Source organism: Spinacia oleracea, chromosome 4, assembly GCF_020520425.1.
Source record: "Spinacia oleracea cultivar Varoflay chromosome 4, BTI_SOV_V1, whole genome shotgun sequence".
NCBI lineage: Eukaryota > Viridiplantae > Streptophyta > Magnoliopsida > Caryophyllales > Amaranthaceae > Spinacia > Spinacia oleracea.
The window spans coordinates 100,004,285-100,018,719 of record NC_079490.1 but is presented as its reverse complement, the minus strand read 5'-3'; the positions used below and the strand labels follow the sequence as shown (position 1 = coordinate 100,018,719).

At 36.9% G+C, this 14,435-nt stretch overlaps 2 protein-coding genes across 3 annotated transcripts; one reads left to right on the top strand and one right to left on the bottom strand.

Annotated features, from left to right (window-relative positions):
* Window positions 1-234: 234 nt before the first annotated feature.
* LOC110801503 (exocyst complex component EXO84C) lies at window positions 235-11,415 on the top strand. Of its 2 annotated transcripts, none has more exons than XM_022006865.2 (7): window positions 235-433; window positions 2,963-3,057; window positions 4,336-5,371; window positions 7,679-8,188; window positions 10,153-10,341; window positions 10,794-10,930; window positions 11,006-11,415. In XM_022006865.2, exons 1-7 carry the CDS (start codon window positions 338-340, stop codon window positions 11,256-11,258), a joined length of 2,316 nt encoding a protein of 771 aa, XP_021862557.1. In that variant the 5' UTR covers window positions 235-337; the 3' UTR covers window positions 11,259-11,415. The 2 variants fall into 2 exon arrangements, with proteins under 2 accessions (XP_021862557.1, XP_056698507.1); XM_056842529.1 differs by having other exon boundaries at window positions 238-433; window positions 2,923-3,057.
* Window positions 11,416-11,615: 200 nt separating this feature from the next.
* LOC110801509 (uncharacterized) lies at window positions 11,616-12,988 on the bottom strand. The gene has a single exon (XM_022006870.2). The coding sequence runs from the start codon at window positions 12,715-12,717 to the stop codon at window positions 11,761-11,763; it is 957 nt and encodes a 318-aa protein (XP_021862562.1). The 5' UTR covers window positions 12,718-12,988; the 3' UTR covers window positions 11,616-11,760.
* Window positions 12,989-14,435: the final 1,447 nt, after the last annotated feature.

The window sequence follows — 14,435 nt, the reverse complement described above, 5'->3', positions numbered from 1 at the left end:
TTAATTACCGTGTAAATGTCTAAAATGGACACGTATTTAGGAACGGAATGAGTATTTGTTTAATAAGATGGTGGGTGATAGGGTATATTAGATGTATTATTTAATTAGATGGTGGTGTTGATAAGTTACTAAAAATGACAAGTGTATCTCTTAAATAAATACGGCCGGAAAAAATAAGTGTATCCCTTGAATAAATACGGAGGGAGTATTAATTTAGTCAAATAAGACCTGGAGCTAAGCTAAGCTATATCGCTTAAAGGTTCCTCCGCACTCCGACTTAAACCGTAGCAATAACTAATCGCCCGGAATAATCGGCGGTTTCTGCAGAGCGGCAACAATGGAGAGCAGTGACGAAGAGGAAGATTTCTCATACCATGAAGGCATTATTCCACAATCTAAAATCAACTCTCTCTTTCAATCCAACACTGAAAAGGTAGTATTCTCTCTCCCCCTCGTCTTTGCGTTTTCATTTCGCTGCTTCGGTTTTAGGGTTTTACCCATCGTCTTGTCCCTCTTGGATTTTGTCGTATTATACACTCGTCTGTATTATCGTTTTATAATTTCCCTTTGTTTGTTTGTAATAGTCTGTTGTTAGTTTAGCTCCAAAAGAGCAAATGATGATAAAATGAGTAGGGGTTTACTGTGCAAGAATGTTGAAGTATATTTTTTATAGTATTTCTTGTTGTATTGTTGATGATTTATCTATGTATTTGTTTCAAAAGAAAATTTTGAATAGAGTTTTAAGGACTTAAGACACAATACAAACTTTTTGCTTGAATTTATTTTTCTATTGTTACGAAATTGACAATAGAGCTGGTTTTTAATTGCTAATTTCGTAGTGGTGGTTTTAGCTGTAGATTTAATTTGATGTAAGCAAACCTAAATTTATGTGCGCATTGCTTCGATATGGTATGTGCATGGCGAAGTGGCGAGATGTTAAGGATGGATTTGTCTTTGGTTTATAGCAATGGACTAGGCCAAATTTTGAAGGTTGAACTGTTCAAAGTAGCTATTTCGATTGTGGAGCTGGATTCAGTAAAATGGATACGATCACTATTATTTCGTATGCGTAACAGATCTTAAAAGACCCAACTTAAGATAATAATTCCCTGGACTATTTTATGAAGATTTACTGGAAGCTTACGATGCATTAGTTGATGATCTCCTAGGCGTTTGCGTGACATTTTACACGAGGGTTTAGCTTATGCTGAAACATTGTTTCTTTGAGATACATGAATTAGATTTGGAACCAGGCGGCTAATGTAAGGCATAGGAACTTCACTTGTGTTGACGGTTGAGGATGGGCGTAAAGAGAATCGTATTCCTTCCTGCGTTCTTTTTTAGTTGACACACTTTATTTTGGCACACATGTTAAGAAAAGGTGACAAATGAAGGTTGACAATAATAAACCATTACCCACATACCAACATACTCATGTAAGGGTGAAATAGGAAATTAACATTACAAAACTTACCAAAATAAGAAGTGTGTCAACTAAAAAGAACTTTCCCCAAAAGGAAAGTGTGCCAACTAAAAAGAACGGAGGGAACATTATTTTCAACAATTCAACGCTGAAAAGAAATCTGGAAAACCCCCTTTTATGGATACAGAGTAACTCCGAGTGAATGATTGTGAAATTAGTAGAACCGAGGGATTGGGTGTGAAGGGTAGTCACCCTGTTTATTCCAGACGTTGACATCGGAATCTCCAGAATATAACAAGTATGTGGTAGCAGGGCTTTTCTTAAGTAGGCTTGTTTTTGTAATAAGGTGGTGCTCCTTTTTGAGGATATCTTACTATACTCGAACCCAACATAGGTGTTTCTTTTAAAACACTGCCAATTAACCTTAGAGCTTTAAAGGTACTTAAAATTGCCTTTAGTGATCCATACACATATTTCATTTGAGCTCTTACAAAATCAACGTTTTGAGCTGTTTACTTACAAAATCCCCCTTAGCATCCGTATATATTTTATTCTACCATCTCTGCATCTTGTTGTAGAGCTTTCAGTCTGTTTAATTTTCTCGCCTCATATCAGAATTCGTATCGCTAGTTACAATCCACAAAAGCAATCATTTGTCCTTTTATACTAGTCAATGTTTCAAGGGTAGGAAGTCCGTTCTCACTTAATCTTTTCTCTGGATTTGTTGGCAAACAAGGTTAACCTGTTTTGGGCAGTCACAAACTTGTAGTTGGCTCTCAAATTTATGAACATGTCCTTACCATCGTAGGAGTTGAAAATCTCTTACATGGATTCATTTCCCGTGGCAGTGCAACTCTCCGTTAGGGCTCTCAAAATCATTTTCCTTATTTACCTTTGTCATTAGGTGATGTTTTTTATTTGAATAAAATCTCCTTATTTTCATTTCAATCAAAAATTTAACCTCATGTTCGAAATTTTTTCCTATTGGTGAAAGCTGGAATAATAAAACTTAAGAAAGCTAATAAATTGGACCATGATTTATATGGTGTTATCACTATTTGTGTTACTGCTCATCATCATTATCATTATCATTATCATTATCATTATCATTTCCCCATAGCCTCAAAGAGGCTCCCGCAAGAAGCGGGGTAAGGGGGGGTTGGGTGCAATTGCAGAGAGGTTGTTTCCAATTGACCCAAAAGCGATAACTGGACGACAACGGGAAGACCATCTTCTACTTCATGGAAAGGAAGTGAAGAGGTTTTAAGAGCCATTTGTGTTACTGTTGAGTGCTTAAAAAATCTATCTTACCAAAAATAAAAAATAACCATAATTTAAGTGTATGAGGTTCTCTATATATTACATGCACTCTTGCCCTTTCTTTTCTTTTTAATAGCCACGGGCTTCTAGTATAACCTTTTGTCGCTAACTTTCATGACCTGTTATTGAAAGATTGTGGTTTTATTAGTGTACCTTATGCCCTTTTAAATAACTAGCAGTTTCCTTATTCTCATGCTTGTTGCAAATGAGTTGCTGAAGGGAATCAGAAGTTTGTGTTGTGAGCTGTTGGATCTGAAGGATTCAGTGGAGAATTTATGTGGAAATACAAGGGCGAAGTACTTGGCTTTCCTGAGGTATTGTTTCTTTACACTTGCCGATTCAATTTTTTCATTAATATAAAATTTCATAATTGACAACACAAAGCTTTATGCATTAATTTACTCCATTTTTTTCTCTTATATGTGGCCAAAAGAAAAAAAAAAAAAACTTTTTCAAGCCTTTTTTTGGGTGCTTAGAATACTTGTAAGTTTAATGAGCTTTGGTTTCTAAGAACATGTCGATGGGCTTGGGCAGCACAACTGTTTTAGGTTCTATGACCTATGGCATTTGAATTCTTAAGAAATCTTTGTTTCATCAAATTAATAACAATATATAGTGCATCTGAACTGGGGAAATGACACTAAGTGTTTACGAAAAAGTTGCTGCCTACATATCTGTTGTATTTGTCTGCAAGTTTTACAACCTTCCATTTTTTCAGAACCTTTTCCCATGGGTCTTGCATTAGTTGTCACTCGTGTGTCGAGAGATAGGTTGAAGTCATGAATGTTACTGAAAATAAATTATACTAAAGATATGGTCGGTTTAGTGATGCCAATATGACAAATTAACTAAAATTTTATCTAGGATTATAATGTCCTTGCATTGAGGCAACTTTAATTTTTTCATGTTAAGTGAGTAATGTCCATGAAGTAGAAGATGGTTTTCCCGTTGTTGTCCCGATATCGCTTTTGGGTCAATTGGAAACAACCTCTCTGCAATTGCAGGGGTAAGGTTGCGTACACCCGAACCCCCCCTATCCCGCTTCTTGCGGGAGCCTGTTTGAGGCAATGGGGTAATGATAATGATAATGAAGCGAGTAATGTCCAACTAAATTACTATATTCCGATCAAGTTTAGTATGTGATGTACAATGTTTTGAAGGGAAGTGCATGCTGTGAATCGAGGAAAAAGGTCTCGTAAATCATGAAATCATGATACATCATGCATGCAATGAAGATGCATGCCTTGTGAAACTGAGACACTACCTCCCATTAGTAACTCAAATGCGACCTTTGCTTTCACATTTTGTAATGAGGGTCTAGATATGATAAGGAATCCCATTTTGACTTGGTAGAAACATTTTTGTGAACCAAACTTGATTCCTCAACACTGTTGGGAAGGGATTGATGAGAAACCTGGCCCAGTTTGCCAAGCCATTGAGGAGAAAAATGTTGGGGAAATTCTTCTTTACATATCCTCATGATATTATTTTAGATTCATATATCTCTTACAAATATCATTAGATGGTGTGTTTTATCATTATATTGGATGCTTAAGCATGGTGCTTTAATATGTTATGTATGATTGTCACAGATTATCTGAAGAAGTAGTAGAGATGGAACATGAATTGACTGAGCTGAGAAAGCACATTTCTTCGCAAGGAATTTTGATACAGGATCTAGAGAGTGGTGTATTTCATGAATTGCACGAGTGTATCAAAGCTGGTGAACAAGAAGATGTGCCTGAATTGCAGATTTGTGAGCATGATGATCTATCCTGTAAAGACACCTCTGATGCGAAAAGAATATCCTTGGAAAAGATTGATATCCTCTTGGCTGAGCACAAACTGCAAGATGCCTTGGAAGCTTTAGATTTAGAGGAGAAAAGCTCGCCAGTGCTGAGAAGTGCTGGAGATACTTCATCAAGCGTATCCAATTATAAATCTGCTTTCTTTAAAAGGAAGGCTATTCTCGAGGATCACTTTGTAGGAATCAGCGGTCAACCTTCACTTGACGACGTTGAGATGAAGCAGGCTTTATGTGGTTTGCTGAAACTTGGAAAAGGACAACTAGCTCATCAGATACTGCTTAAAAGATTTGCTTCCCGCCTCCGAATCAGAGTTGAGGCTTTTGTTCCATCATGTTACCTTTACCCTGAAACATACCCAGCTACATTGTCCAAAATTATATTTTCGTTTATCTCGTTAGCTGCAAAAGAATCTCATTCAACTTTCGGTGATGATCCTGTGTACACAAATAAAGTGGTTCAATGGGCAGAGGAGGAAATTGAATCTTTTGTGCGTTTTGTGAAGGAGTATGGTCCTTTGTCTGAGACAGTTACTGCACTGCGTGCAGCTAGTGTTTGTGTTCAGGCTAGTCTCAGGAATTGTCTAATCCTGGAATTACAGGGTATCAAGCTCTCTAAGTTGCTTATGGTACTGATGCGGCCTTATATGGAAGAAGTTTTGGAGATGAACTTTAGAAGAGCTAGACGGGTATTTGTAGACATTGCGGATAGTGATGAAATTCCTCTGTTGTCTCCTCGCTTTTTGTCTCCTTTGTCAGTTTTTGCATCCTCGCCAGATAATGCTCTCATTAGTAGTGGGTTCAAGTTTATTTCTATTATCAAAGTAAGTTGCGTATCTTAAACCTTGCCTGAGAACATTGCAAGGATTGGTGCATTCCTTGAACCTTAAAATATGTGAATGATACTGCTCAAGTTAACTTTTTAGGTAAAATAACCATTAAGGAAGACGAAGAAAATGAATGAATAATACAAAACCATGCAAAATGGCTACAGTTAGGAACGATAATCATTGAGGTTGATTGCATATTTCCTAAGTAGAGTTTTGTTGTTTGGTGGTCTGGTAGTCTGGTAAATCTAGCAATTTCAAGTAGTTGCTTTCTTCTCTCATTTTGTTTGTCATCCAGCTTTTCTTGATGTTATTTTTACATCTTATTTTCTCAGTCTCAAGATACAATGTCTTTTACCTTTTTGTTTTTGTTTCTACTTCTTCATAAACCCGAAGAAATGTTAAATGACCTCGCATTTCAGTTGGTAATTATGCCATTACTATGACTTTTTGAATACCTTATTTATGCGTAGTTAATGGATGGTTGGATTAAGGAATTTGAAAGTACCTTTTCTTTGTTTGTGTTCTATCATAATTTTTTGTAGTTAGATATCCCAAATCATGTTGTTGAATCATACATTACAAGATAAAAAGCAAATAGTTATTAGAGGCATACTGCAGTTTCTTTAGGATGTCGAAGCAGCTGAACCGACAAGAATGTAATAATCCTGCTAATCCTGTGACAGTAGCTTCTCAAATCCAGCTAAGTCTGTTATTAGAATAGAAGAAACTAGTCTGAAAGAAAGATACTTGGGGAGCTAGCAATATCAAGAAATTATAAGGTTATGTTAATTTGACTAGTGATTAATACTCGAGTTGGAATCAACTGTTAAGATTATGAACTATATTGCACTTATTAGGTTTAGATTGTGGACTTGCACTTAGTTGGTTTATAATCTTCTTTCCTTGTATCTTGTTAGAAAGCTGGAGCACTCTTGCAAGTACGTGCACTCTAGTTAATATGAGAATACGCACGTCAACGTGATCTTGGTGGATTTGGTGGGTCTTTCATAGGCTGAGGAGGTTTGGTTTTGGGAAAGTGTGGTTAAATTTTTATGCAAAAGCGGATAATGGTTGTGACCTTTTCTTCGTGTTCTTGACTCCCTTTGGCATCGTGTCATCATGAGCAAACATGGGTTGCACAAAAAGGGAGGGTACTTTTAGAGTGAAGCATTGTTATCATTGGAAGTATACTTCACAAATGTTCTTTATTTTTCTCCCCTTAAGCGAGGTTCAAGATAGTAGATGGTTGTGTTATCGCATTCGTTTTAAGAGGATGTTTGGAAAGGAGAACCACCTTTTGTGGATTCCTCTATTATTCCATTTTCTTCACTCCACACCACTGTCTGGTTTTTGGTGTGATGACGCTCGGTTTTACTTTTTGGAGGAGTTAGAGTAGCTCTCTACTTTAGTGGAGCTGCATTGGACGATGTTAGGGTGTTGACAGGGAATTTATTAGGGTTTTTTTTTCTTGTTAATATTTTCCTAATGTCTTTAATCGACCCCCTCAGTTTCCAGCTATTCCGGCGGCAAACTTTTACTTGAAAGGCAAGGGTTCCTTTAAGGTTAGGGACTTTTTGTGGACTTTGGTGTCGGTAGAATCAATACTATGACATGCTCCAAAAGAGAAGGCTGGGATTAGTTATTTCAGCTGTTATCTCTATGGGCTAATAGTGAGTCTTGTTTATATATTATTCTATACCGTGAAGTGACAAGTAACCTCTGTTGAAGCTGTTTGTGTTGCATGAGGAATCTTGGGTTTCTCTTTAGAAGTTTTGATTGGTTGCATTAGTTTCAGGGGTCAGGGGGTTTGGTTGGGTAAGAAGAAGAAGCTGTTGTGGCGCAATGCTTTTATGGAAATTATTTACTGTGTGTGGTTGGAGAGAAAATCTCCGGGGTCTTTTCACGAGTTTCTTTGTCTCCCGATCTGTTGTATGACAGACTCACTTATTCAGTGTCTTTATGGTCTAAGGCGGCTGGGGCTTACAAGACGTCTAAGAAGTTGGGCGATCTTTAATTTTGTTTTTCTATTCAAACATCTTGTCCTCTTTGATTGTACTCCTATTTTCAGCTGTTAGTATAAACATTTAAAATAATAGAATATACATCTCACTGTAGATGAACATTGAACTCTTGAGGATGCGTCTCCCACTTGAACCTTATCTCTTTTATTTCTACACATGGTAAAGCAACATCTTTTTCAGATCTGAAAATTTCAGTGTCTGCGGATGAGATGGTCTTTTTTAACTTACTGACATTGGTCCTGTTTATTGGGTTCGTAACGCCTCTTCTATGAAAATGCAGGATATAGTTGAACAGCTGACGCCCTTGGCCATTCTACAATTCGGGGGAAATCTTTTAAGTAGAACTGCTCAGCTATTTGATAACTATGTGGACCTTCTAACAAAAGCTTTACCTAGTCCTTCAGAAGATGATGGCATTACAGAACTAAAGGAGGCTCTTTCCTTCAAAGCTGAGACAGATTCACAACAGCTTGCGCTTTTGGGCGTTGCTAGCAGTGTTGCAGATGAGCTTCTACCAATGGCAGTGTCAAGAATTTGGAATGTTAATATGGAGACTCATGATCCAATGACTGCATCCCATATAGGAGGTAATGCGGTTGAGTTCAAGGACTGGAGACGTCAACTTCAACATTCTCTAGACAAGCTCAGGGATCACTTTTGCCGGCAATATGTTTTGAACTTCATATATTCTAGAGAAGGGAAAACACGGCTTGATGCCAGAATTTATGTTGATGAAGAAGGGGAGGACTTAATTTGGGACTCAGTTCCGCTTCCTTCACTTCCATTCCAGGTAATATCTTTTGGTCTGATGGGTTGATGAATCTTCTCTTCTAGGTGATCTTGCTTAAGAAGTTTCCTACCTTGACTTTCTAGTTTCTACGTCATACAGGATACTCAGATCGAAATTTATGTTTAATTATGCTATCGTTTGCCTAACTCGTTATGTGTCTGCAATTGGTTGAGCTTAGGGCTGCTTTCATACCCATCACTATTTCTCTGCTCTTATCAATAACTGAATATCACAATTGGTGATCTAGACCCAAACAACTTCGCAATCTTGCACCAGTGCATCTTTTGTCAATGTAAAATAGGGATTTCTTCTCCTTTCGTTACCCTTAACTGGGACAAATGATAAAGGATGTCAGTATAAGAACTCCCTGTGTTGTCACTTGTCAGCTTGTTAACCTTAAATATATCTAGATCAATTACCGAGTCTATCTTCCCTGAGGGAAGGATGAGTTAGAATATTGGATTTTAGACTTGGTGAATCTGTAACTTGCTTCATGCTGTATTTAGACGTTAAGCTATAGTCCATCTTACCATTTCAACTTTGAACCCGGTTTTATCTGGGCAATATAAATATACCCAGTAGCAACATCCCAGTTTACACGCAGTGTCAGTAAACCAAGTGATTTATCATGTAAATAACTGTTTTTGAAGTTCATTTTGTGAGAATAATAACTTCTGGATATGTTTTTCTTTTTCAGCTTTAAATGTTTAGTAGTTTCCTAACTATTTTTTATATTGTTTAATTTTCTGTTCAGTATCCTTACGAGTTGTATTCCATCATCAACAAAAGTGAGACATGTTTGATAAAAATTGTAGTCAGGGTCCCAAAGATGTGTGAATCTTGCAATTATTTTCTCGAAAAATGAAAAATTCATAGCTATGACAAATAGACGTGGGATAGAGTAGCCTAATGGGTATAAGGTTAGGATATGTTAGTAGGGCTCCGATTGGACAAGGTCAATAAGGGTCAAACTGATGGCCCCGATAATTTTGAAAATTAAAATAGTTACGATATAAAAAATAATGTGTATAGCTTCGCATTCACTTGTACTCGCATTCGACCTTCTTTTATTATTTTATTATTATTTTGACGCGCCTATTATTGACCCGCTAAAAATGACCCTTACATGACCCGACCGATTTTGACCCGCACCTACCTTGACATGACCTATCCTAATAATCACGTCTGATGACAAATAATAGAGCAATGTGAGACCCCTTGCTTTTAGTCAAACCTCAAGTTGATTATAAAGGAACTTAAGATTCAGGGCACCGTTTGGTTCAAATGAGGGAAAGGAAAGGAATCAACAAAGAGAAAGAAAAGAAAAATATACACCCCACCCCCACCCCCTCTTCCCAACAATCATTCATTCTATTTGTTTCGGACTTTTATAGAGCTTCAATTTCTTAATAGAAAACCTCCTGTCACCCCTAAATCGTTTTCTCCCTTCCCTCCATAGAGGCTAATAACTTCTTCATAACCATGTTCACCAAGCCCTTCCAAGTCTCGTCACATGCTGCGGAACGAGATGGGCATCATAAATCTCCATTAGCATAGCCCTTCTTCTCTGACGCATACCTCTATACTTAAAAGATTTTGGTGACTTTTGGTCCAAGTTATTGAGACTAGTAGACTAGGAGCAATTTAACATGTATTTGTAAATGTTGTATTTCAGTTGGAATTCAACAGTAAAAAAACATTCTTTTTGTTCTCCATGAGCTTTTTTACCTTTGAAAACATATTGGACATATTTAGTCCCCTTTAGAGGTTCCTGTGATTTCTGGAAGAAGCTCGAACTGCTAGTTGTTTCTTTGCTGTGTTGGTGTGTGGTGTCAGTCGCAGATATTCAGTGAACTATGATAAGTGCAGAAACCCAACTTTATTACACTGAGAAGCACCTTTACTATTGGACAAAAGCACTGGAAACCTCATTTCTGAGAGCAGCTGGTTTTAAACTTTTACAGGCTTTATTTGCAAGGCTACAGCAATTAGCTACTGTTGCTGGGGATGTATTGCTTGGAAAGGAGAAGCTTCAGAAAGTTCTTCTGGCGAGGCTGACAGAAACAATAGTCATGTGGTTGTCTGATGAACAGGAATTCTGGGGCGTGTTTGAGGATGAGTCAGTGCCATTAAAGCCATCTGGCTTGCAGCAGGTACTTAATTCCGTCTGAAATTTTGCATTTCATCATTCACGAAAGGAAGGTTCCCATTTTTGGTATAAAATCTTGTACGAAAACGTCTCATAATAACTTATTGTGAGGCCAGGTAGCTTTTTATTTTCTTAAATTCTAAAGAGTAACTTGTAATATTTTTAGGTGTAAGATTCTAATGTCTAACAATTAATTAGCGTGAGAAAGTCCCACCTAAGAGTTTTTGTCCATTGTTTACTTCCATATTCAAACCTACCTCATTTGGACACTGAACTAAGAGTCCAAGACATAAGCACACAGAAAATGCAGAATGAAAATTGACTAGGTAGGTCCGACTCCATAGGTGTATGATATTGTATCATGCCTTTAAATAAAGAGCTCGTGGAAAAGCAAATTTACCTATACCACGTGTTTTGTTAATCAGTTGAAATAATGTTGATCATTTATTATGGCAGCTGACTCTTGATATGCATTTCACTGTTGAAATTGCACGCTTTGCGGGGTATTCATCAAGACATGTGCTACAATTAGCATCAGGAATTATAGCTCGTGCAATCAAAACCTTTTCTGCAAGAGGCATTGATCTGCAGAGGTATCTCATTTTATTCTGATGGGTTTTAATAAGTAGTTGTATAGTGATGTATCTTATGATTCTATATTTGTACAGCACACTCCCAGAGGATGAGTGGTTCTCTGAGGCTGCCAAAGCTGCCATAAATAAACTTTTGCTAGGAGCTTCTGGGTCAGAAGCATCGGAACCAGAAGAAGAATCTGAGTTTCTACATGAGCAACATATTATTATGTCGGACTCTGAGGACTCTGTTTCCTGCCCTTCAACTGTGGATTCCTTCCATTCTTTTGCGTCAGCAGAAATGGGAGATCTGGGAAGCCCTTCGCATTTTATTGATCACGAGGGCTGAAACCAGCTGGGAAATGTTGCTGTTGTTGTGATATTAGGTACTACTTGTTTGTAGTCTCACTCTGGTGTAGACGTGTGTTATTATATCAATTAATTAATACTCTGTATTAAAATTAGAAAAAGAAAAAGAAAAAAAGGGTTGCAGTTGCAATTATATACTCCCTCTGTCCAAGAATACTCGCACTGGTTCAAGTCGACACGCACAAGTTTGACCACCAATATCTTTAACTACGTATTATAAAAACTTATGAAATATTAATATTTTGAAAATATATGTTAAGATGAAGCCAACGATATATTATATGCTAACTTTAGTTTTCATATACTAGAAATAAAATAGGTCAAAAGAAATTATATGAATAGTGCAAAAAGTGAAATCGGTGCATGTATTTGTATTATGGGATGGAGGGAGTATAAAGAAAGACATAAGAATAGATAAAGTAATAAAACTAAAAGATACAAATAGATAAGAAATGGTAATAAAAGTAAAAACAAGTACAAGTTTAGTCAGTTTTCCAAGCTTGTAATAAAAGGCAAAAATCAACAATTTTGGTTTGAGTAGTTTGTGTAGAATAAAACATACTAGCACAACTATTGTCACTAGCTCCGCTCCTATTGCTGGATTTGCTTCCCTCCTTATCAGTGTCAACTTCGGGTGTTCCTGGCTTGAATATGAATAATCCATACCCTGTTCCTGGACTACAAAACAGCCATGCATGTACATCCCACAATACTTGTACCGGTGTTTTGTTAACAACGACAGTTTCATTCCCTCGAAACTTCCATTGTAAATTCTTGATATGGATTAGTACAATCCCATCAATACTAATCCACATTTCTGGATCTTTAGATCCAGTTGTTGAACTTTCCACAACCACGTCATGTTCCCATTTGTTTTCTGTGAGACGAGCCCTTGTAGAAAAACTCTTCTTAGCATACACAGTCTCCTTCTTTAAGGATTGTATTGCATCTACTAGGGCTGGTCTCTTCTTTGTACGTTTATATGCCTTTTTCTTAAAGTCACCTAGTAATAGTACAACTTCTTCATCAGATACTAGGGCTACATAATAATCTGAACATGGCTCTGGGCTACTCCCTGCAAACTTTGCAGATCTAAGATCCCAATACACGTCCAATTGGTGTCCTGCTTCCTCTGCTAATTTATTCTGATCCATCTCAAATGATTTATAACCTTTCTTGCTCCAGAAATGCCACGGTTTCAGCTCTACCTTACATGTACTTTGCCTTTCCATTTCACCTTCAAATCCATCTATTATTATGCTAAATGATATATTCATTAGATTCTTACACCACAATACACTAACATTTCTCCAATACCCTGCTATGTTTGTTAGAAATACACTTGTTACCGTGCATAGGGAACTCTTTAGGGTTATTGGCTCCTCCGTTATTCTCTCTGGCGGTCCCCTAAGCGATCGAGCTCGTATAGCTGTTGTCATTTTTAGGATTATCTAACATCCATACATCGATATCGATATATATTCAACATCAACCTACGTACTACAATGCAATCAAACTTTGTGAAGACGATATATAATTACCAAACAATCTCACTATTTCACATACGTATCTCTCTGCTATCTCCCTATTTTTTAACACAAATGATATTCAATATTATCTCTTACGGATGGGAGATAGGTGGAAGCTAAGTAATTAAGGTGGAGGAGGAGGAGGAGGAGGAGGTTAGAAAAAACATTTACTCAAAATGCAATCATGTTAATAATATTAGCAAACTTTATGAATCAATATCAAAATTAAAAAGAATGAATAATGGGAATTGTGGTGTCAAATGAATTTAATTGCAGCCATTGGAGATATGGAAAAGAGGATAATTTAAGATAATACAAATATTATTGTAGGCTCTAAATCTTTTACTATTTTTAGGTATCTACTAAGAATATTTCCTAGATTCTTCTTCTTCTTCTTCTTCTTCTTCTTCTTCTTCTTCTTCTTCTTCTTCTTCTTCTTCTTCTTCTTCTTCTTCTTCTTCTTCTTCTTCTTCTTCTTCTTCTTCTTCTTCTTCTTCTTCTTCTTCTTCTTCTTCTTTCTTTAGAGATTACTATTATTTTATTTACAGTCTCTTCATTCATTAATTGATTGGTTGGAAAAATTACGTAAGAAACAAAAACAAAGAAAATCTTCACTATAGTCTCCCTTCATTTCTTTCTAATCCACACACTTCATTTTTATGGACGATTTTTAAAATTATTTTAAAACTATCTTGTTTTCGAGCATATATAAAGATAGGCATATTCAATGACTAAAATATTAATAATATAACAAAACACCCCTGGGTAGACCTAGTTTTAGGTGTATACAATGAGTGAACTTTAGGTTTTTAATGGTTTGGAACAATTTCAATCAACTTGTTCGTCAAGTCCAACCCAATTTACAATCAGGTGTACAAAATTCAATCATTTTGTTAATATATGATATAGATTACCCTAATACAGATATATGCGACTCATATGTATAATAACTGTTACAATAGTAAAATTGCGAATGTTCCGGGTATGAACAAGTAGCCTCGGATGAGGCTTATTCGATGGATGAGAAAGACCTTGTCTGTATTGTTGATGGGTTTTAATGTACCTACACACAAAGTGGATTAACTAGCCTCGAGGGTGGATCCGAGAAAAGCCCCTACGATGCCTAAGTCAATTGATGACTAGGTTTAATGTGTGTATTAACGCAATAAATGAACATAACTTGGGAAATGCCACACTTCGACATATATATAGTCTTTGATAACAAAGGTTGTTGACGAACCACAAAATTACGGCCCGAACAAGGAAATCTAAAAAAAAAGGATTTCTCTCTCTAAATATTTTTCTCTCGCCTCTCTCTAGAAATACCCAAAACACAAACCCTAGATCTAGTTGCGTAGCTCCCGGCGGCCTGAGCTTCCTCTTCAACTCGGGTCGCCGGTGAGCCTCCATATTAGTTTTAGGTAGTTTCTCGTCGGTAAAGCAAGCAGTCTGGATTTCGGTCGGTTTTTTAGGGTTTCATTTTTGGGTGGTCGAAGGTAAGACGACCGATCTCCTCTGCAATTCTTTGCAGTGCCGGCTAGCTTGTGTTCGAGCATCAATTTCGCCTATCGTCAAAGTGGGAAGGAGCTTCTTCGATCTGGTTACAAAATCCTCGTCGTCCTATTCCA

What these genes read in the sequence shown, in the direction of transcription:
- LOC110801503 (XM_056842529.1), top strand. Translation starts at nt 375, where the DNA reads ATGAAGGCATTATTCCACAATCTAAAATCAACTCTCTCTTTCAATCCA. An exon ending in AAGTACTTGGCTTTCCTGAG is followed by an intron (nt 3,058 to 4,335) that starts GTATTGTTTCTT and finishes TGATTGTCACAG; the next exon opens with ATTATCTGAAGAAGTAGTAG. An exon ending in AGTTTATTTCTATTATCAAA is followed by an intron (nt 5,372 to 7,678) that starts GTAAGTTGCGTA and finishes ATGAAAATGCAG; the next exon opens with GATATAGTTGAACAGCTGAC.
- LOC110801509 (XM_022006870.2), bottom strand. Translation starts at nt 12,717, where the DNA reads ATGACAACAGCTATACGAGCTCGATCGCTTAGGGGACCGCCAGAGAGA.